This window comes from Oreochromis niloticus, linkage group LG15 (genome assembly GCF_001858045.2).
Source record: "Oreochromis niloticus isolate F11D_XX linkage group LG15, O_niloticus_UMD_NMBU, whole genome shotgun sequence".
NCBI classification, from domain to species: Eukaryota; Metazoa; Chordata; class Actinopteri; order Cichliformes; family Cichlidae; genus Oreochromis; species Oreochromis niloticus.
In genome coordinates, this window is record NC_031980.2 from 8,926,664 (window position 1) to 8,950,406 (window position 23,743).

General features: G+C 38.0%; 1 protein-coding gene across 4 annotated transcripts; it reads right to left on the bottom strand.

Annotated features, from left to right (window-relative positions):
* On the bottom strand, positions 1 to 23,093 carry ptk2bb (protein tyrosine kinase 2 beta, b). 4 transcript variants are annotated; one of them, XM_019346239.2, is made up of 31 exons: positions 22,909 to 23,093; positions 15,003 to 15,238; positions 14,615 to 14,793; positions 14,413 to 14,500; positions 13,954 to 14,033; positions 13,660 to 13,722; positions 12,947 to 13,001; positions 12,661 to 12,801; positions 12,435 to 12,509; positions 12,235 to 12,336; positions 10,945 to 11,062; positions 10,746 to 10,785; positions 10,620 to 10,651; positions 10,461 to 10,502; positions 10,278 to 10,375; positions 10,077 to 10,158; positions 9,870 to 9,970; positions 9,604 to 9,719; positions 8,882 to 8,982; positions 8,453 to 8,542; positions 6,615 to 6,819; positions 5,052 to 5,157; positions 4,902 to 4,961; positions 4,685 to 4,807; positions 4,374 to 4,526; positions 4,098 to 4,133; positions 2,185 to 2,203; positions 2,025 to 2,056; positions 1,687 to 1,821; positions 1,483 to 1,563; positions 1 to 970 (listed from the first exon to the last, which is right to left on the bottom strand). In XM_019346239.2, exons 2-31 carry the CDS (start codon positions 15,198 to 15,200, stop codon positions 755 to 757), a joined length of 2,967 nt encoding a protein of 988 aa, XP_019201784.1. In that variant the 5' UTR covers positions 15,201 to 15,238; positions 22,909 to 23,093; the 3' UTR covers positions 1 to 754. The 4 variants fall into 4 exon arrangements, with proteins under 4 accessions (XP_019201784.1, XP_003455661.2, XP_005460344.1 ...); XM_003455613.5 differs by having other exon boundaries at positions 2,025 to 2,059; positions 22,909 to 23,090; XM_005460287.4 differs by lacking the exon at positions 22,909 to 23,093 and adding an exon at positions 18,876 to 19,067 and having other exon boundaries at positions 2,025 to 2,059.
* Positions 23,094 to 23,743: the final 650 nt, after the last annotated feature.

The window sequence follows — 23,743 nt, forward strand, 5'->3', positions numbered from 1 at the left end:
TATGGCTCAGAATTTGCTGTAATTTGATCACCTAATGACTCTTCAGCCAAACTGTGCTTAAGCTCCACATTTGTCATTTTGCAGGCAGTTTTCAGAGTTCACAAAATTCGCGACTTATCCTGCAATCTTGGTTGGATTTAAGTGAAACCAGATTAATCTGTCGTGGATATGATTGTTTGGGATCTTCCTTCACTGCTTGGTGGATTTTAATTCCCAAGACTTTGTGCGATACAGCCAACCAAAGACGACAACAAAACGCCATTGATGCTATATTTACAATCCACTACTGACAAAAGTAAACTGTTCGCATGTGTTTTCTTTTTTGCATGAAACATTTCCCATGCAACACATTTTATATTTACAAATACAATTTTCAAAGCAAATATCTGAGACAACACTTCACCAATCACACACAGGTACAGTTATCATTTAAAATTGAGCATAACTGACATCCTAAACATGATGCAAGGGGACCACAAAAGGAAAAATGACATATTTCTGTATTATTGCATTACCTAAGAACACACATGCATCCATATGTAGCATCACATTTAAACTAAACTCTCATTAACGTGACAGGGGCTATCCAAAGACCCAGTGATGCTGCAGGATTCATTTCACTGATTGATCGATGTGATCCAACTAAAAATGCATGCTTTACAATGCACAAATGTTAGTTTTGACTTTCACATGTTAAAAAACAAGGAGTCCCTATTTAGTTTGATGTGAAACTGAAAAAAAAATCTAATGTCCTTTAGGGGGCAGCAGGCTTTGCTAAATTGGCCCTGACTCTTGCTTGATCCACAGCGTCCAACATGTTCTTGCTGTCCATAGCCAGAGTGTGTGCGGCAGCCAGCATCTGTTTCTTACACTCCTCCTTCAGAGAGGTTATGGCATTCTGCTGAGCCAGCCGCATTTTGCTGATCAGCTCCCCCATGTCGTGGTTCAGCAGCTTCTGGGTGCCTTCGATCTGCGGTATTACAGAAGACCAATGGATCAGTCGTTTAGATTGGCACTTTGATGACTGAGTTTTACGTTTTGCCAGCTCTCGGGCTGAGGAAGAGCTGGCGTTGCGTATATTGGCTCACTAACACTGCTTTTATGATGCAGAAATATGGATTCTGGGTGTCCCCCACCGAAAATGTAAACTTTAAAGGCAAGTGTATCATATTTGATGAGTTTTTGAGACTTCTCCATCAGTGTGATTTTTTTTAACTAAAAGGTTTTTAGAAATAAACTGAAGAAAATGTGATGTAGCAAATGTTATACAAATTAAAATGAAAATATTTAATATTCTTTATTATGTCAGGAGGATCACCAAACACTATTTTTAAAAAGAAAATGCAACGTTCTGGCAATTATTTCATGGTTCATGATTTAAAGGGATAAAATAGTTGTATAGTTTTTGCTTTGCTTGTGTTTAAAGGGATAAAAATGCACAGAAAGGAAATTAAATAATAGAATAATGCTGTCATACTGTACCTCAGTCCTCACAGACTCATGTAAGGTGGGCAGTATCTCATCCACACTTCTAATTAAATCTCTTAATGTCATCCCAACAGACTGTGGGCAGAAATCAATACAGAAATGACTCAGGAGCTTTGTCTTTGCGTTTCAAAATTTGGCATTAAAGCAGCAACAAACTGTATCACTGAAGTGGAAAGCAGATCATTTGTCTCAGTGTACCTTGATATGGGTAATGTATTGTTCTGGCTGCAGCCCAGCGATGTCATTCTTGAGCTCGACGACTACTTTGACCAAGTCCATGACGCAGTGATATACTTTGTCATCTGTGCGGTCCAGCTCAGCTGTGGGCGCAGGCTGAAAAAGGAGTAAATAGGTTTTAAGAACTGAAATATTAAACAACATCACAAGACACTTACTCAGATAAAACAGTAGCATCGATGCCCTTTCAAAAAAAGGAGAAATTATGAATAATTTTTCATTCAAAAATCAAAGCTATTAAATTAAATTATCTTTTTCTGTGGCCTAAGAATAATTTTAAGAAAACTAAATCTACTTACCTTTGCTGTGAGTCGTGGCGGCTTCTCAGGCACTGCTGTATGGCAGAAAGATGAAAAATATGACAGATGAGGAGAAAGAGCGAGATCAAATACAAAAGGAGTGACGGAACATCTTTAGATCATTTTAGATGTGAATCTGTGAATTGCTTTGAGTGCTTACCAGTCTCGATGTCAGTCGGCTAAAAGAACAAAAGAAGGATCTCATGAGGACAAGATGAGGAATCTTTACAATTCTTTCTAATCAACAGCTCACATTATGTATTGACAACAACGCACAAACGTAATCATAATAATCGATGCTGCTGATAGTTATATGAGACCGATCAGCTGGTCAGTTTAAGCAAAAAAAAAAAAAAAAAAAAACGCTTAAAAAACCCAGTATTAGGTCTATGCCCCTGCTGCCCTAAATTAACAGTATTGGTAATTACCAAAATCATTTTTTGTGTTTCTGTATTGATTATTACACCAGTGTGAACAAGGTGTCTAATCAAACTGATATTTTAATGCTAAAATTAAATGACTGTTGTTATCCATTAATCTTTAAATGTACTGTTTCATAAAAAGCAGGGAGGTGCTCGTTTCTAAAAGAACATTATTATTTTTTGATTAAAATGTCAGTTATTCATGAACAGGAAAATTCATTTTAGTGGTTGAATGTTATGTCTGATTCATTTCTCACTCCTCTGGGAAGTCCAGTATGCTGCCTCAAACTTCCACATAAAATGTCACTTTCAGTTTTAAACAAGTTTTTGACAGATTTCTAAAATATTTGCATTTTTTTCTTTATAACAGGTCATCTAATTAATTTGTTAAACACTGCACATCATCTAGACTTGATAAATTAGCCTTTTAATACTTTTTTAAACTTTAAATGCTTAATTAAGGTGAGAATACTCTTAAATAACACACTTCCTGTCATAAATGTATATTTCAAATTAAGAAAAAGGGGATAAGCTTTGCAGGATATATCATGTGGATGCCTCATCAAAGAAACTGACAGTCAAATGACACAAACATACATTATTTCTAGGGTTATAATAACACTTTATATATAAATATTCTATTAATATTAAATATATAATAATTAAAAATGTAATAACGTATTTCATGTGTTTATTTTATGCAGCTCTGGACATTTATAGTAATTTTGGTGATACAAACACGTAGTAAAGCTTTAGTTTTGCCATCAGTACGGTGGCCCTGAGAGGCCAAACGGACTGCGACTTAAGAAAACACCAGCAATAAGAAAACTCTGAAAAAGCACACAAAACACAACGGAAATAGGAAAAAAGAAAACAGGAATAGAAAAAACGAAAACAGAAATAGGCGAAAACAGATTTCCAAAAGCACAAGGGAAGTGTTTCTGGGGAGACAATAACCCGACGGACCAGTTGCAGAAACCAAAATATGCTAAGAATTGTGCTGGGAGACACTTAAAAGAAGTGGAGGATCTATCGCAAAAAAAGATGAGCGGTAAGTGTGTTAGCCTAACTATTAGCCTAAAAATCCATAATCAGTATTATATGAATCATGAGATTAAAACACACTTACCTAGCATATTTTGGTTTCTGCAACTGGTCCGTCAGGTTATTGTCTCCCCAGCAATACTTCCCTTGTGTTTTTGGAAATCTGTTTTTTTTTGTTTTTCCTATTTCCGTTTTTCCTATTTCCATTGTCTTTTGTGTGCTTTTGTGTTGCTGGTGTTTTCTTATGTTGCAGTCCGTTTGGCCTCTCAGGGCCACCATACATCAGACATGGCAATTATAATAAATTTGTCATGATAGATAGACTTCAGGTGCATAAGTTTCTATTTAATAAAATATCTAATAAAAGAGTTCAACTAAGTTGACTAATAGTGGTCTGTACTGATCCCTGCAGGAAATGTGGCCTATGACGAAGCTCATTTTTCAGTGATCACAAACAGTCACAACTGGACTGACAACAATGTAAAAAAAACCCCAAACATTTACTTTGTTTGTATATTAGCTATCTGAAAACATGTATGTCTCCATTGTAACTAATTCACTAAACTGCCTGTAATTAAAATTACACTCTGTACAGGAGCACACCTACCTCTGGATTGGCAGTATCTTCTAGTCCCATGGGGTCCTGCAAAGAAACAGGCAGGTTCATTTTATACAACAGAGATATAGACCCTCTCTTTGGAACTGTTATCAGGGGCACATTCAATTTAAGACCAGTGGGGCGTTTTGGGTGAACAAGTAGGCTGATATTATTCAATGGTGCCTCGTTCCATGTAGCCTTCACAGCTACACTACACTCGGAACCAGAGGGGGACAGAGACACAGAGAGGGGTTTGACAAAAGTAAAGGATGCTCTGTTCCCCACCAGCAGTCTCTCCTCCTGTTTCAGCCACTTTTTATCCTCCATCATCTGCTCTTTCTGCTTGCGGAGCGTTTCATGTATCTGGTGTTTCTCCCTCTGCCACAGGAGCTGGGAGTCTTCCCCGGTGTTCCGTTCCACTCTGAAAAACTCGTTCTCCTACAAGTACAGCGATGGGGAAGTGTAATTACAATGTAACTAAAACAAAGAATCGCATGAGTATCCTCTCTCCTTCCAGTTCTTGATTACTCGATATATACAATGCTTTAGTAGGTTGTGCAGATAAACCTTTAAAGGAAGTGCTTAGTGTCTCTTACCCCCATGCTGCGGCGCCGGGGCGACTTGACTGGTAGTGCAAGAGTGTTGCTGGAGTCAACAGGAGACTGATAGTCACATGGGCTGGCTAGGTCAGGTGAGCTGGCACAAAGAGCCTCATTGAGCTGAAAAGATACAAACAGACACACACACACACTTATATATAGAAAAAAATTAAAGCTACCTCAAAGGATGTGTCTAGAGGTTGCTTAAAAGTACCTGAATGTGCAGACCAATACTGAGTGTGTTCCCAAACCGGGCTGGTTTCATTCTTGAAGGCTTCAGGAAATGTAAAACATTATAAAAATGTAATTCGTTACATCCAAACTTTAAGACTGAGCAGTAGGTAAACTTAAAAGTAATTTATACCTTAGGCGGGGGGTCAATGTTGAACTTGGTCTCCAAAAATTTGGTGGAACGCACTCTGTCTCTCTCTCTCTCTGCTTCCTGTTCTTTCTCCATCTTGTGGACATCACTGTTAAATTTGAGACACATTTTACATCATGCCTTTGTAATACATTCACAAAAACCTAACATGTAATTTCAGTTAGTCAGTAACCAATGTAGTAACTTTGTGTCAAGCCAGCTCTGAAAAGCCAGTGGATTAACACAGCTAGGTCCATAATTTGCTGGACAAAGGCACTTTTTTTTTTTTTTAATTTTCCTTCCATGCACCACCCCAGTTATTGTTTTAAATCTAACAATCAAGGTGGCATTTAAGTGCAGACTTTTATCTTTAACGCAAAGAGTGTTACATACATTTTTCATGGCCTTTTTGAGACTTACAGCCATTTTTATACAGTGTCCTCTTTTTTCAGAGATTAAAAAATAATTGGACAAACTAACAATTTTAAAGGATTTTTTTAAGGGTTGTGTAAAAATCCTTTGCAGTCAGTGCCTGAAGTTTAGAGCCCATGGACATCAAAAAATGCAGTTTTTTCTACTTTGAGATGCTATGTATTCACTTGTATCTCCAGTAACTGAAAATATGGTCTTGTTTGGTTAAAATCAGGTGACTGACTTGGCCACTGAAAAATATATCCAATCTTTCTGTCTTGAGAAATTCTTGGGTTGCTTTTGCAGTATGCTTTGCATCATAATCCATTAACGAGGTGCCTACTGATTAGTTTTGCAGCATTTGGCCGAATCTGAGGCCTGTACACTTCACAATTCATGCTGCTTCTTCTATCGCCAGTCAGATCATCAATAAACATATGATCTAATCATGGAAACAGATGTGTGTAACCAGTGGTTTGCACCTTGTCTGTATTTCCATTGAGGTCTACGTCTCTTGATTGTGACAGTGATACACCCATGTCCCTAAGAGTGTTCTTGACTTGGTCAGATGATGTAATGTTGTTTTTCTTACCCATGGAAATAATTATGTCTGATTTCAAATCCAACAACTTTGGATTTTAACAGTTTTACTGTTGTTGAAAATCCAGAAGTATGATGGCGTCTTTGTCTAACAAATTATGAACCTAACTACTCAGTAAAGGGTTGATGGTTTTCCTTATTTTCCATCACATGTATATAGACAGGATACTTCCAGAGTGGTTGATTCTCATATTAATCATGATATAATTATCATATAATCCCTATGAGCCAATAGCTCAAGATTCAGACTACTACAAACTCGCAGCCAATCAGAAGCCAATCATTGTTTCAGTCAATGGCTAAAGTGACGGGCTACAAGAAGATAAATTTTTTAAAAAAAACTTCTCTAGTAGAGTCAAGAATAAAAATATGAAACTAGAAACGAGTAAAATAAACCTTTTTTAACATAGCACTATGAGGCCAATATCTGCTTATGCAGATAATCACAAACTCCAATTGAAAAAGATTGGGCCCACTAACCAAGCCTTAATTAAAGGATCTCAATCCATTTGTATTCTTTATAATCACTTCTTTTAATAACCCATAAAGAATTACCTGATCTTCATAACCAACTCGGTGAAACTGGGTCTCTCACTGGGGTCGTAGGACCAGCAGCGGGTCATGAGTGAGTAGAGGGCAGGAGGGCAGTTATCTGGTTTGGGCAGTCTGATGCCTTGCTCCAGCTGGTTGATCACATCTCTGTTCTCAAGCCAGTAAAACGGTTGCTGTCCACCAATCATTATCTCCCACATACACACAGCTAGAAAACAACACAGAAACAAAAAACAAGCTTGAAAATGGTCACCCTCCAGTTCATTATTCATTTTCAGATTGTGTAATAGACTACAAATAAAAAATATCAGGTAATAAGGATGAAATCAATGCATTAAGAATAGCAAACAAAGACACACAAATGGCACCTGAAGCAGTCATTGTGGTGCTTGGTAATGGAGCAAGTAATAATTATATCCATTCATTATTCCTGTTTTTGATTATTTTCATTAATTGCAGCTTTATTTTGCTTTATTTTACAATAAGCTGTGTAAAATAGAATTTTTCATTCTTGTACTTAAAAACAATCCATGACTCTCTGACAGGAAGCAGCTGTTGGGTCAGAATCTACTTAATATAGTGCTATAATAAAGTGCTATATAAATAGCACTTCTATGGTATGGTAATATATCTCATATTTTTAATGCATATCCTATAGCTTTATTTTAGCTATATCAGCCTTCAGTCCACTTTATGACAACAGTTGTATCAGTCACTGTTGCAAAAAGAAATACAGGAACTAAATAAAATGCATTTTGTGAGAAAATATTACAGATCTGGGTCAATAATAGTGTTTAGTTCATGTTTAAAAATTTATAATGAAGACCATAAGTATGGTTGCATTCAGTGCATGAAAATATACAGTGCAGAACAAACTCATTTTACATTGTTGGCCACATACAGTCCAGTTTGATCTTAAGTGGGCCGGATGAGAGAAACTCCCTTTTCTGTCAGTGTAAAGATATTTAACTACATATTTAATCTCTAATATATTTTATCATGAAAAAGAAGTGCAATTTCAACAGTACATATCAGTTTTTAGTCATTATATGAAATAAATGTGTAAATTACAGATAACTGCACAGACAGGCCTGTAACTGAAACTAACTTTTTTATTAATTAACAGGATATATCTTTATTTATTTATTTATTTTACTGTGAGCAAGCTGTAAAAATCATAAATTTTATAGCATGTAATGAAAAAGCAGGAACTCTATTACTTATTTGCATTGGTTTAGTGTGAATGGTCTTTATCAGTAGGAAGGAAAAGTCTAAAATGTATCCCTTGCTTCACATTTTCCAAAGCCGTCCGGTGGGCCAGATTGGAGTCTTTGTCAGGTTAATTCTGGGCCCCGGGCCTTATGTTTGTTCATGTTTTAGAAAAGCTGATTTGCATTAGGGGAGGATATCAAATAGTCAGGCATCATAAAGGTAATTCCTCACTCTCTTAGGCCTCAAAGGTCAGAGGATGCCAGTATTTCAGTACTTTTGTAAAAGAACTAGGAGTAAATACACATGAAAGGCTGTTAGGTTGGGACTCTGAGCCTTCTGTGGCTTAAAATCCCCCATGTAAACCATCAGTGTGCAGCTATAAAAAACAAAACAAAGAAAAGAAGGATAACAGAGTCCACTGTTATGTATGTGTGCACGCTATCTGTAATGTAGAGCCATATCAGCTTAAATAATCCCTGCCTCGTCATAATATCTTGTAGCCCTTGTTTTCGGTTGATTATTAACCAGTAACCTGACCTTTTTCTATGTGCAATTGCTTCTTAGTCTCCTGTGCACCAAACCCTCGAAATGTCACCGTGCTGTTGTAGGTAAATGCGTAACAAGCTCACCGAACATCCACACATCACTAGCTGAGGTAAAACGCCTGAAATTAATGGATTCTGGGGCCATCCACTTGATTGGTAATCGGGTCACAGATGCTGCAAAGAAATTAGCACACTGTATTATAGTCAAGATAGCCAAAGTCATGGTTTTTAAAGATTTTTCCAAATAAGTTAATTAATTTGTGTATTTTTTTTTCATATTATTTCATTTTTGTATTGACAAGGAGACATAACAGACTGTGGTTTAACTATAGATCCTTTAATCTAAAATTCTGATCAAAATTATTACATGACTTCAAACAGTAACGTGAACAAGATCAAAATGTAGGAAAAACATAACAGAAGCGTTTGCAGTTAAAGTACTTTATAAATCTAGCTGATATTTTATGTTTATTGCATGAAACTTTTGTGTTAGTTCATGAGTGTCTCTTTTACCTTTGTAGTATTCTTCATCCTCTATGTACCTTGATAGACCAAAGTCTCCAAGCTTCACACAGTCCGGACTGGCAACTAATACATTCCGAACTGCTATGTCTCTGTGAGTGGACAGGATTGGAAGAAAGGAAAAAAGGCGGCATTTTATTTTTTAGCTGGTGGAGACCAATTGCAACTAGTTGCAAACCAACTGTGGTGTGTGCGTGGCGCCCACTTTCAATCAAAAGGCGACTGAGCAGGATGCCTTGTGGGAGAAAGCCCAACAATTCAAATCCAACTTTTTGAATCAACTTCAGATATTATGTCTGCTTCGTTTGTCATGAATTAACAAAGAAGCATGCCTCATCTGGCCATCAAACTGCTTGTCACTACTTGAACCTCTGGAAATGGAGGGCTGTGTGTAAAATGGCTGTAATTCTTAAGCTGAAAGTGTGGATTACATTTTAGGAGAAGACCCTCGGGTAGACCCAGAAGCCACGGGAGGGATTATATATCTCGGCTGGCCTGGGAACTCCTCGGGATTCCCCAGGAGGAACTGGAAAGTGATACTGGGGACAAGGATATCTGAAATACCCTCCTAAGCTGGTATGACTTTTATGTCAGACAGTGATCATTTAGGCTGAAAGGGGGCAGAGCTTATAACACTGTAACCTTTCTGTTGAATAAAAGCATTAATTTTTTAATTAAGAAGAGATTTAAAAAAAAGGATTAAAAAAATGTACCTGTGTACCATGTTAACCCCTCCGAGGTAGACGAGAGCTTTGCAGATCTGCAGGCTGAACAGCACTAGGGTTGTATTTGTCAGCTTTTCTTTGTTTTGAACCAGGTAGTTTCCCAACTGCAAGAAAATCAATAATGGGTTTAATCAGTCAGGAATTCACATGTGCAACATCTGCTGTGGCATCCAGAAGCTACACTAGTTTAAAAAGAAAAAAGAACATATATTAAATGCATATTTTCTATAAACAATCAGGAAACGCGGACTAACCTCCCCATACTTATATAGCTCCATAACAATCCACACGGGATTCTCCTCTATGATTCCAATCAGTCTGACGATGTGGGGATGGTCGAGGTTCTTCATGATTACTGACAAACACATACATCACAACTTATCAGGACAACTCTGTCAGTTACTGTTGACACAGTTGTGGTGAACATAGCAGCTGTTTTAGAACTCTTTTTCTCTGTGTACCTGCTTCACTCATGAATTTTTCCATCACGTCAGGTGAACAGTCTTTGCAGGTTTTCACTGCCACATTAACTCTTTCACCATTCTGTCCAATTAAACACATGTTATCGCACATTCACTTTGCGTGCTGCCATTTATTTCTAATGCAATCGTGTATTTTCTAGATGCTCTGTAAGACACTGTGCTTAAACCCTTTAGACTTACAGCTTTTTTGTATACTCCGTCGTAGACTTCCCCAAAAAAACCCTCGCCCAGGATTCGTCCGAGAACAATGTCATTTCGGTCGATGCCATATTTCACAACTGCAGAGCAACAGTAACATTTGTGAACATCAAAAGGTGAGTTTTCACAGGTATGATCCTGTAACAGAATTGAATAAAGACTAACCTGATTTTGGCCTTTCATCAATCTCACAGTAGATATCTGAACCTAAAAATGCAAAAGATCTCATTTTTATTGTCTTCATAATAACATCACTATTAAAAGGAATTTGGCTTTTAACTATTAAAAAGTGTACAGTATACGTTGTTAAAATTCTGAGCTCACCCATACTGTGTCTGAGCGAGCTTGTCTCTCTGCTGCTCCAAGGAAAAGTCAAAATGGGGGAAAGCCTAAGTCAGAAATGTTCAAGTTGGAGCACTGACTGCATGAGTCAATAAAACAGCCACTTACCCAGTAGGAATTTCAGGTAGGGAGGTTCTTGCATTGGCATCTAGGATAGAAAGTAGTTATGAGAATCCAGATTGACTTTTAAGAATCTATTTCAAACAGCTTTTAAGACAATGGTCAATCCTTAAACACAATATGTTGCCCTTTATTGCAAGTTTTAACTCCAATGATGTCAAGAAAACAATAGATGAATCTTACACACCTCTATTTGGTCGGTGGATAACACTTTCATCTGTGTTGTTTTCCAAGCGGCAGTACCCGTCAATAAGATCAATCATGTTCTCAGCCGTAGCGACCGTGGCCACATTGATGGTCAGACGCTATCAATGAGGACACAATGGCATGTCACAAAAATACATAGACTGAATGGCCAGTTTAAGAAATGCCAATATCTCATCAGCCAATCACATGGCAGCAATGCATTTAATCATGTAGACCTGCAAAAGCTCAAACTGAGCATTAAAATAGGGTGAGGTAGGTAAGAAATGTGAGTTAACTAATTTTTAACCTGACATGGTTGTAAGTGCTAGGCGTGCTGGTCTGAGTATTTCACTCATTGAAGTTTAAAGAGAGTGGTCCAAACAGAGAAAGTATCCAATGAGCAGCAGTTCTCTGGATGAAAATGCCTGGTTAATGCCAGAGGTCAGAAGGAAATCACCAGAATTCGGGTCGATAGAAAGGCAAGAGTAGCCACATTAACCTCTTGTTACAACCAAGGTAAGCTGAAGAGCTTCTGTGAATGCCCAAACACATCAAACCTTAAAGCAAATAGGCTACAACAACAGGAGACCGCACTATTTGCCACACCGGTCAGCTAACAACTAGGAACTGAGGCTACAATTCACACAAGCTCACCAAAACTGGACAACATAAGATAGGAAAAATTGCCTGTTTAATGAATCTTTAATTTTGCTGCAACATTTGGTTAGTGGGGGTCAGAATTGGGTCTAAAACACATAAAAGCATAAATGTATCCTGCCTTGTTCATGCTGCTGGCGATGCTGTAATTGTGTGGGGGAAACTTTTCTTGGTACACGTTGACCTAGCACCAACTGAACATAGTTTCAACACCCAACAGTTTTGCTAATCATGCCCATGCCTTTCTGACCACAGTGTACCCATCTTCTGATGAAACACAACATGTCACATAGCTCACTGCTTTCTTAAACATAGCAATGAGTTCACTGTACTAAATGGCCTCAGATCTTAATCCACTAGAGCGGTGAAATGCGAGATTCACATCATGAAAGTGCACCCGACAAATCTGCATTAACTTTGTGATGCTGTCATGTTAATATGGATCAAAATCTCTGAGCAATGTTTCCAGCACCTTCACAAATCTGTGCCACAAAGAATCGAGGGAGTGCTGAAGAGAAAAGACAGTCCAATCGAATACCAACGAGGTGTACCGAACAAAAGGAAGCTATTGAATGTCATCCCCTAATATTTCAAACTGTAGGGAGGAATATTTTTAAAGTTTTGATACACTTACTTGCTTCGCGCCCTCTATGTCAAGATTTAGGAGAGCCTTGCCATCATTCTGCGATATGCATTGTACTTTCTTAATTTGTTTGAAGTCAGCTAAAAACACAGCCTGCCACACAAAAGGAATGAATGCAAGGATTAAATTATGATTGGTGGCAGGTAAGTTAAAGCTGTGTGCAAGATTACCAAAATCCTAATCACGCTTACAGCTGAATCCTTCTGTGTGCGTTGGCGAATTCCTCTCCCACCGACGACCAGCTCCACCGACAGACTCCAGCCTTGCTATTCACAGATAAATACATTTGAAACATTAATACCTCAAACAGTAAATCTACAGATCTTGGAGTTCTAGACAAGCTTAACGAGGTCTATTTTTTTATTTATGAATAAGACATGATTCATTGCTCCAGATGAACAGAATGTTCCTGCTCACCACTAGTTCACAGGGGAAGGCCTCTTCATCGTAGCTGACAAAATCCTTAAGAGTCTCAAAAAACTTGATCATGCAGTGATCTTCCTTGAGTGTTGCAAATTGCTGAAATGTTTGCTGAATCATCTTCCGCAGCTGCCTAGGCTGGATCACAGCCACAGAGATTTGAAAATGGTAAAACTTGCACTTTTGCACAATAGTGACGCAATATTAATTTGCAAAGGAAGTATCATAGTTTGTGGGTGCCTGTTTAGGTAGGACACACTAAGTCACGTTTAGAGAAAATTACCTTCATGCTGTTAATCAGCTGCTGTGGAAAGAAAAGGTCCAGGCCAACTTCTTTTCTAAATTGGTAAAACATACAAAAAACCTTAGAAGAATATTCAGAATTAAAAACATGCTGTAAATATTACTAGAGCTTGAAAGCCAATCTATTGCCGATGTTAGCTGTTTGCCAAACTATTGGTACTGGCATTTATAAATTTTTATAAATGTAAAAATTTCAGTTAAAGTTTTTTGGTAAGGAACAATACATAGCTACACATAAACACTGGGGAAATCTGTTTTTATTTAGGGTGTCTCAAAGAAAAAAAATGTATAATATATAATATACAAATATATATCGGCTTTTTAAATCATCATCAAGTCATTTAAATTTTATATTGAGCTTGCATCAACCGGTATGCAGCCTGTTTGAGTTGCTCCTGATTTTTCTCCATGCTGTGACTTTTCTTCCTTTTTTTCTCTGTCTTTTACTTAGTATTACATAATTTCCCTAGGAATTAATAAAGTATTCTGATTCTGATATAATATTTAAAAAATGGTCCTTTTAGTTTAATTCAAGGCATTTTTAACCATTTTTAGAAGCTGAGGGCTCACAACCCATGAAGTGTCACTTTTAGGGTAATATAATTAAACAACACCAGTAAAACTGGATTTAAAAGCCTTTAATGTAATATTAGAGCGATAACTATTTGTACTGTACAGAAAGTAAAAACTTACTCTAGCAGCTCAAAGTTAGATTTCTTTTCAAGACCTTTTGCATTCATGTCTTTGTAGAAGCGCCTGTGAAAACAGAGTGACAATAAAGGTATAAAATGAATAATAAATGTAAAGGCAAATGTAAGCAATTTAACTATTCTATAGCTTTTGATCATTCTATTAAATACAAAGCACAGCAACACGGGTTAGGTTATGAAAGAGCCTGCAAGAGCGGGACAATTGGAAAGTGTACAGTAAATACACCCAGTTCAGTCACCTCACATTCACAGCGAGGTAAGGAATGCAGTGACTCACCTGATCTCCAAACAACCAAGCTGCAATGCCATCCCGTCACTGACTTTACTGGCATGATACTGCATGTAATCACTACGCACCTATAATAAAATGTTAAAAATTTGAATTTCATGCGAATACCAACAAAACAATTCTAAATAGAACTTCAAATACAGTCAGTCAGGACTCTTTAAATCAAAAGAAAACTATTTCCATCTAGAGTGATTTTTACTTGACTTTACTGGACTCCTGAAAGCAGCAGCACCAACCCAGTCTGTCATCAATGACAACAGGCTTCTTTAGCAGAGTTGGGCTGCAAAGTGGCTTGCAGAGGCAGCAGCAAATTTAGCTAGGCTTCAGCAACTAAAGTAACACACTACACGAGATTTGCTAAAATGATGCACAGGATATCAGTTAAACAACAACAACAAGTACAATAGAAGCAGGAAGCTTTTATGACAGGATAACAAATACAGTTACCTGTTGGTAAAAATACAAAAAGGTCGATCTGTCATCTTTGAATTTTTCCACAAAATTCACAGGAATGTATCTGATACGAAGGTCATATCTGTGCTCGAAAGGAAAATATAGATATCAGCTTACAAATAAAACTCAATACAATAAAGCTTACAAAGAGTACATATGGAAATTACAGATTAATATCCTAATAGTCCATCAGTACCTCCACTCAGCTTCCAGATGATTGCTCTCATAGCGCTTCTCCACCTCTCCGACAGTCAGGTCTGGATGGAGCCAGTGAAGTTCTTCTGACTTCAGGTGCTTTAGCATGAGGCCATAGCATCCTGCGTGTTGAATGTTTGGCCCTAAACGCCCGCTGACCAGAATCGAACGAATGATAGCCTGAAGGAGAAAAAAAGAAGATTAAAAAATACTTTTTGAAAAGATTTGTGGTCATCTTTCAGTTTATTGAAATTTGTGGTTTAAACTCGTTTAAATATGTAATGGCTATAAAATTATAACATCAAGCGGTGGTGGTGGCACTTCCCTTTTCCTCTTATTTTTTCAACAATGAAATTTACTTCCTCATACTTTCTGGGTTACACTCTCACCCTAATTTGCCAGGAGTTGTCACATTTGACCAGCTTGAAATTCTTGCCCAGGTTGTTGTTGGTGCAGAAGCACACTTTAAGGATTTTGACAGGTCCACCATCCCCAGAGAATTGTGCTTCAGGGCCAGCCTCTGTTTCATTTTGTCGTGGACTGGGCACCTTCCAGGACAGGGTGTCACCAGACATCACCTCATACATTGTCAAACCTGGGTTGGCATCATCACATCAAAATCATCCTTTAAACAGAGAAAAGAAAAACAATACTTTATGTACATGGTGCTTTTTTTTTATGGACATCTGGGTAAACAAAGGTTTAACTGGAAGAACTGAGTGATAATAATTTCTTCAAAAGAAAAGGACACACTGTTCTGTGAGTTGCTTCATTATACTACTACAGTCATGCAATGCTTCACTTTGAAGCTGTGATCTTTTGCCATGTGGCGGCTATGATTCATATCATATTTTCTGAGACATCCAGATTACATTCTTTCTCAATCAGATTTCAAGTGAGGACCTGCGAGGTTTTGGAGTAAAACTAAAACCATTTTGAGAGCAGCCATTCACAAACATGCAACCAAAAGTACAATGAAATATTAAATTCTTTGCATTTTCATCTCCATAATTTTTTGCTACTAAACGTTGTTTCCTTTTCCTTTTGCCACCTGTTAACTACCAGTTCATTTTCACTCTTTCCCTGCAAATGATTTGTTATAAAATGTGTTGTCTAAATAGCTTGGGAAGAAAGTGACTGGACCTCTTCGACTTTGTGGAGACATTTCACCTTTCATCCAAGAGGCTGCCTCAGTTCAATTCAATTCAATTCAATTCAATTCAATTCAATTCAATTCAATTCAATTCCATTCATACAGCACCAAATCACAACAACAGTCGCCTCAATGCGCTTTATATTCTAAAGTAGACCCTACAATAACACATACAGAGAAAAATCCAACAATCATATGACCCCCTATGAGCAAGCACTTTGGCAACAGTGGGAAGGAAGAACTCCCTTTTAACAGGAAGAAACCTCCGGCAGAACCAGGCTCAGGGAGGAGTGGCCATCTGACGCGACCGGTTGGGGAGAGAGAAGGAAGACAGGATAACAGACATGCTGTAGAAGTTCTAAAACCAAAATGGTGGAGAGTCCCTTAAGAGGACATTTTTAGAAGTAAAAACTTAGTTAGCAGTATAAACTCAACCACCTACAACATTTCCAAGCTCCTTGCCACCATCCTAGCTCCCTTTGTGGGGAACACACCACAACCCACCATGAACGACCATGACTGAAAAGAGGAGGTTGCTTACGACACCTCTTAGCCACCTACAACGCAGTTTTAAACTGACTTCCCAGAAGCTTAAAACCCCAACTCACATCTTGTGTCAGGTGACCTCAGTAGGTCACGTGATAGAGTAAGGCGAGGTCTCAGAGCGATTTCATGTGAAACCTCTGGTGGTAATAACCCACATGTTTTTTTCATACTTTGCCTCATGTAATGACACACATGATTCATAGTGGGTCGGACCTTGGACCCTCTTTAGGCTTTAAATACCTGGAACTCCTGACCATTTGGTTTCAGAACTGAATGAGCGGTCTTTTGGATGAGAGTTCAAAGAGTATACCAAAGTACGACAGGTGAAACATTGTCACGAAAGTTAGAGGTCCTGTTGCTTTCTTTCCAAGGTCCTTAGACTAACCATGACCTGGATCACTGAGAACCTACACAGAAAACCTGTCAGGCAAAAGAATAACATATAATTCATGTTGCTTTGTTCAAAAATACATTTTTAATGACGTGTTTAGGGTCATTTTAAACTTTGTAGTTAAACTTTCTATTAATTTGGTGTAAAATGCCATTTGCGGTCCACCTGCAGAGACTACTAGCTCACCGGGGGAATGTACCAATGTTTTTAACACAACTGTTGGTATGAATACCAAGGTTATGCATAAACTTGGTATGCATACATTGGTATACTCTTTAAATTAAAAAAACAAACAAACATTGAACATTGAACATTAAAACTCCTGATAAGGACACTGAGACTACAACTTGCACAGGCTCACCAAAACTGGACAACAAAAGACTGGAAACATATTATCTGCTGTGTGATGCTATTCTGTCAACATGGACCAAAATCAATGAAGAACATTTCCAGAATTTTGCTGAATCTATGCCATAAAGAATTAAGGCAGTTCTGAAGGCAACCAGAGAACATAGTACTTAATTAATGGAGTGACTGGTGAGTGCAAGTTTCCTTAAATCCATAAGTAATTGCGCTTACAGTATGCAGTATGAAAGTGACGGCCTAACCTCCGTGTGCAATGATTGGAAACTGACAGTAAAAGTGTGTAAACCAACGCAACACTGAAATCCACTAGAAACCAAAAATCAGTGAGTTACTGACTAGCAACTATAACATCACTGTGTTGCGCATTTTCCATCCTGTTTTTAATTATAAGAAATTGGCTACTTTGAGTTTTATTACAGGATAATTCGATGATTTGAAATTCTAGGAATTCTGTTTCTTCTCATTTATGTCCAGTATGCTATAGCTAACAGGCAGTTAGCTTAGCTATATATTGGCCTGTCACAAAACTATCAGTTTTGCCGTATAAGTTGTCTTTTGATTTTAGATGTAAAACCCTTTTACATCACAAATACTTGTAGTAATTTGGAAAAATTGCAGTTGTCTGACACAGAAGGCCAGACTCTACAGTGTGGATTTTGTGCAGCATTTTTACCATAGTACACATCTCAGCTGAATAGATGGTGGCACAGACTCAAAGGTGTCAGAGTCAGACCCAAAAATCCAGCACCAGTGATGCTCTGTTTAGTACAATGAGTGGAATAACTATCTAAGCCTGAAGGTGTCAAAATCTGCCTACCACCAGAAGTGGTAAGATATGCTAACTGCCTCCTGGTCCAGCATTACGTTTAGCTTACAGACCTGACATTCTAAATTCAAAATACTAAAAAGCAATAAAGACCCCTCCTTCTATAATAATTGTTAATGTTTTATATATTGAAGTTATTACTTCAAGTATTCTTTTTTTTTTAATCTAGTAAGGTTTTTAGGTCTCGTACTACGATTTGCTCATGAGATTGGCATAGACTATATACATAACATTTAACTAAATCACAATTCATTCATCAGTGTTTTTTCTTAAACCAATTTTAATGGTTTTGAAGCCACTGGAGCTTTTTTCAGCTGTGACATGACTAACACAGCAAGACAGATAACTAGTCATGCTCATATTCCCCCCTAATCTAGGATCGCCAATTGACCTAACAAGCATTTTGGGACTGTGGAAGGAATCCACAGTGTACCTTGAGAGAGCAAGAAGAACAGGTAAACTGCACACAGGAAAGTACCAGCCGGTCGGCGGATTCAAATCTGAGACCTTCTTGCTGTGAGGCATCAGTCCCAAACACTGCACCGCTGTGCTGTCCTGAATTATAATTATGGCTTGTTAAAACAACATGCAATGATTTTAAAAAATCCTTTCTTTTTCATGTAGGAATATTTATCTATCCTCCAAGAACAGATAGGAATATTTTCAAATGCATTCGAGCAACAGGAGATTCTGCACCATTTGGTGATCTGAGATGTAACAGTTTTTATGGCTGTGATAAAATAACAGCTATAAAAACACTTTTGGAATTAGACGATAATTTGTTCGCTGTTCTGAAAAGCAAGAGTGCTGTACACACTTTTACCAAACAGGTTATGTGACACAGATAAAGGCAGGAATTACCGTGTGAACCAAAAATAAATAAATAAATGCACAGAAGCTCTTACCTTCTTATTCTGCCTGACCAATCAAAAACTGAAGGCTCAGCAAACAGCAAAAGAAACTAGCTGCAACATGCGTACCTCACAATACTGTCGATCGGAAAAGTGTCTTCTGTCTGTCATGAGGTGTTTCCGTACAACTGAAACTCCACGCTGTTAGTCCGTGAGGGAGCTGAGCAGCGTTAATTCTTTCAGGGCTTTCTGCTGCTTTTCGACTGTGTTTGTTAGCCTGAGGCCATGAATTCCCCAGCAGGGCTGAGTGGGTGTGTTTGTGTGTAAGTGTGTGCGTGTGCGTGTGGAAAAGAAAAAGAGAAGATGAGTGTGAAGCAAAGGCGGCATGTTACACCATCACCTGGGTGTGGGCGGCCTGAAAGAGGGGTTCCAGGAGACAGAGTGAAGTTTAAAATTACTTCCAAGAAAAAGCATCCATGGACTGAACATGTGGATTCCACTAATGTAAACCTATACATTACATACTGCTACAAATGGCCAAACACCATTGCAAAATCCTTTGTGACAAAATATTTGCATAAGGCTTATTACACAGTATACCATGAAGGGTTTGACGTCACATGGTCAACAACAACCGCAACAACAGCAACAACAGGACAGAAAAAAAGACAATCGAAACAAGACCACTGATTGTCGTAAGGTCTTAAACACGCTGTTGGGCAAGCGTGTGAGACTAGATTTAGTTTTTAACACTTCAACACACAAATCAGGAACAACGAGGCACAGACATGGACAGGTCCCTGTTTAAACTGGGCTTCTTACCAAGTATAAAGACTGGCTTTAAAAGCCAAGCAAACTATTTCTGGAAAGAGGCAAGCGTTAACAAAAACTTTTTGTTTGTTGGCGGTGAGTCACAATTAATAAAAAGAAACAAAAAATAGACAACACACAAATATAGTCAACTGAGCACTTGTGTCACTCAGACCAATTTATAGCTTTTTAATGATTTCAGTTCCTCTTATGTAACTGCAGATTACTTCCTTCTGACTTTCAGACTGATGGTAAAATCAGTCTGAAAGTCTGAAACCTAAAAAAAAACTAGGCTTTTTTTTAGGTTTTTGAATTATTGTGATGAAAGGAATTTGCCACATTTTTTTTTTTACAATTAATGAAGAAAACAAGTCTCAATTCAATCATTAAGAAAAATAATCTCCCACAAAATGACAGGTATTTTACAATCAGATAGATTAGATTAATATATCAATTATGAATTAATAAATTTAGAATTAATGTTCAGATACCTCAAAATAAGGTCTTGTGTTTTAATGGCAGTAAGCTCTTTTGAATATAGGAAAAGAGCCGTCCAATTCTAGACAACACACACACAAACACACACTTTTTAAAAATCCCCAAGTAAAATCACAGACAACCATGAAGTCTTTTCTTCTGATTGTTTGTAAAAACACTGATTTTTTTTAGTTTTTTTGGTTCATAAGTGAACAAAAGCGACACTTGCCAGGCACACGCGTTGTTGCCACTCACACACTGTCATGCTGGCACTTGAGTTGTTATGGTAACGACTGTTCTCTCAAGGGAGATTTTTTTTAACACAAACTGAGAGCGAGGTGGAGTGAACTAACTCTTTCAACACTCATCCACAACAGAGGCCTCAGCGGGACAATAAGTGGAAATATTCATTACCGCAGACAATTATCTAGAGGAGTTACTGCTGTATGTCTCCGCTATTATTCTGCTGGGATCTAATGAAAACAGCATCAACTGAGGAGGGCGTATGGACGCTGATAAATGAGAAGGAAATTCCACAAGAAAATGAGTGGCAAGGCAGAAACTTTAAACAAGGCTGCACTTAGAGGACAGTGGAGGGTATACAGAAATGCTAAACTGATTCTGCAATGCAGTGGGTCTCAGAGAAATAATGGCCACCACCACGCAGGTGGGGAATGTCTAACACACTGTAAGGTTCTTTTGATTATTTTTTATCATTTATTTATGTGAAAACTTATTTTTTGCACGACTTGGCTATTTGCAAAGTTGAAGCCTCTTTTAAATGATGGAAGTTAAGATGAAGCTTGCATATAAAACTTTACTCCTGTTTACATTCAGTCAATTTGGAAAGCATCAGAGTGAGGCCAGTAACACTTAAGCTGCAACTCCAAGTTCATTAATCAGTTAGTTGCTTGAAATAAAAACAGTCTGTCTTCATTGTTTTAAGGATTAAACACTTATTTGTTCAAGCTTGTGAAGTGATCTGTTTTATATAATTGTGAAAAAATAACGGTAGGTTTTTTTGTCCTTAATTAATTGATCATTAGTAAGTATTATATCAGTAGTTGCCATTCAATTCAGTGTTATTTATTTTGCACCAAATCACAACGACAGTTAACTCAAGGCACTTTATACTGCAAAGTAAAGACCCTGAAATAACAGGGGGGAGCAGTTAGTGACAGTGGGAAGGAAAAACTCCCTTTTAACAGGAAAAACCTTCCAGCAGAACCAGGCTCAGGGAGGCGGAGCCATCTGCTGCAACCGGAGTCACAGATACCAATCCCCATATGAAATATTTGATGCTTTTATTTCACCATCTTGAGTTTAGGCACTGCCTTTCTTGAACAAAGTTCAAGTTTTCAAGTTTATAATTTGCAGTAATTTAAAGTTTGTTCACTACACTCAACCTCTCCTTTTAGCTGTAAACTTTCCTATTCAGCAAGCATCTAAATGACTCCTTTTAAAAGATAGTGACCATATGTTTTAAATTACTGCTGAGAGATGCATGTCATCTTTTCTTTTAATAAATGAAAAGCATGCTCGGTTGACTGACTTGGCCATTGCAGAATATCCCATTTCACTGCCTTGAATAACTTGTCGGTTTGCACCTTGTTGTAAACTCTCTGTATTTACATTCATGCAGACGCCTCCATGGTAGATACTGACAATGATACACCTATCTCCCTGAGTGTGTTCTTGACTTCTTTAGATGTTGTGAAGTTGTTTGTCTTAACAATGGAAATAATCCTGTCATCACACACATTAGTCATCTTCTGTGGTCTTGTAGGCCTTTTGGTATTGCTGAGGTGGCCAGTGAATTCATTGTTTTTTAAGAATGTACCAGACCGTTGATTTGCCCTCTCCTGAAGTTTCTGCAACTCTCTGACAGGGTTATTTTGTTTTTCAGTCAAACGACTGAATCCTTAACTTTTACCGACATTTATTTGGGCCCAAGTGAAAAGTTATAAAATTAAAAACATCTAGTATTGATATTAGTTAGGCTTTCTATTTTGCCCATCCTCTGACAGCCTCTCAGGTTTCTTTCTAAAGCAACAGCAGCAGCCAGACAGCTGTGTATATGGAAGACAGTGTTTGCCAAAATCTGTCATGACATGCACACCTGACAGGAACATCCATTCCTTGGACAAGTCTCATCACATGGTGTTTCTGAGAATTGATATCGGAAAAACTCCCACCGGTCATTATCTTACCTATCTTACCTACATTTTTTTTTTTACTATGCGTGTGTATATATATTAGAAAAAAATCTTACTCTTGATATCTGACATTAAATTAAAAAAGATCATTCTTCTCCTGTAGAGATGATAAAACCACAGCAGTTATTGTGTAACCTCTGTTCCTGGTGGAAACACAGCGCAGGCAGGCACTCAGGCAGGCTTACTCTCTAAACACATTTGTGCTGAGGGTCTGCATATTGCAACGTCATGACCCCAGGCACTGGAATGCGGCGGGCTGCCTCCTCACCTGCACAGACATGCTTTCATAATGAACAAAGTTTTCTTTCTATGTGAAAAAACAGCAGCTAGCACTCCACAATCTGCCGTTACACTCAGCTGCTTATCCTGAAAACACACTTGCACAAGCCTCACATTTTTTTCTCTTCCCTATCAGTTAAAGAAAATATCTAAAAACTCACGTTTGTGGATAGTTGAAAGAATGAAAATGAATAAAACTAATTCTGGATTTGCAAGCTTGTGCAATCATATAAATGTTGGCCAATCAGTCTTTTAATAACTTGTATAGTAAATTTGGGCCTATGGCAAACACTCGGATTAATCATAATGGTTTGTTCAGTAGTATCTGGAAACCCCTGTGCTCACAGAAACATAAACACGAGTTAATCTTTGAGTCTTACCTGATTCTGATTGAACTCCCCTGAGAATAAAAGCTTTATGGAAAGTACAATTCCTCCCGGAGAGCCCTGGGCCCGTCAGTTCGCCTCTCGCACTGTTAGTCGAGCAGAAGGGGCAGGTAGCCACTCCCTCACCTCTAGAGTGCTGATCTAAGGTGAGCCCACTTCCTTATTTCAAGAGTCTTTTGTGATCCGGGCTAAATAAACTGTCTCCCCAACAGTTTTGAACTGTTTACGACCCAGGAATGATTTTTGAAATATAATACAAAAGGGCAAAGAGAAACAGAGTTCTTTAAAATCAAATCTGCACAAACCGTGCTGAAATATTCTTATATTTATTCTCTCCCGTGTAACAAACTTTGTCCTCTACATTAAGTCGCCTTCCCTGGCGTTATGTTGTAACTACATCTTCTGAACACCAGAGGGCGCTGTACGCTCAAAAATATCGGGCTTAAGCTCCAACCTGGTTTTAACTATGTGTATAAGCAGCTATAACTCAAGTCCTGAATGCAGATGTCTCATGCGACCTTAGATCAGCTATTATTTTTTCCTTATAGAGATCATGTTATAAAAAAGTGGACTCGCCTACACTGAAGTTTCCTGTCGAGGTTTTTGATTTTGCTGATTATAAGGAGAAGGACAGTCTTTAGGATAATACAGGTTTGAAGGATGTTTATCTCCTTTAAACCCTTTTTTTAGTTAACACATACATACAGTCCAAAGCATCACTTTTCTTAGCAGGATAGCGGTGGGTTTGGAGCCCATCCCAGCCCCTATCCAGGGTACACAGGGCTAATTTAGAATCACCACTTAACTAATTTCCTCCCAGTTGGACTGC

What these genes read in the sequence shown, in the direction of transcription:
- ptk2bb (XM_003455613.5), bottom strand. Translation starts at nt 15,200, where the DNA reads ATGTATGAGGTGATGTCTGGTGACACCCTGTCCTGGAAGGTGCCCAGT. An exon ending in TCTAACTTTGAGCTGCTAGA is followed by an intron (nt 13,002 to 13,659) that starts GTAAGTTTTTAC and finishes TTACCAATTTAG; the next exon opens with AAAAGAAGTTGGCCTGGACC. An exon ending in ACATTGACCCCCCGCCTAAG is followed by an intron (nt 4,962 to 5,051) that starts GTATAAATTACT and finishes CATTTCCTGAAG; the next exon opens with CCTTCAAGAATGAAACCAGC.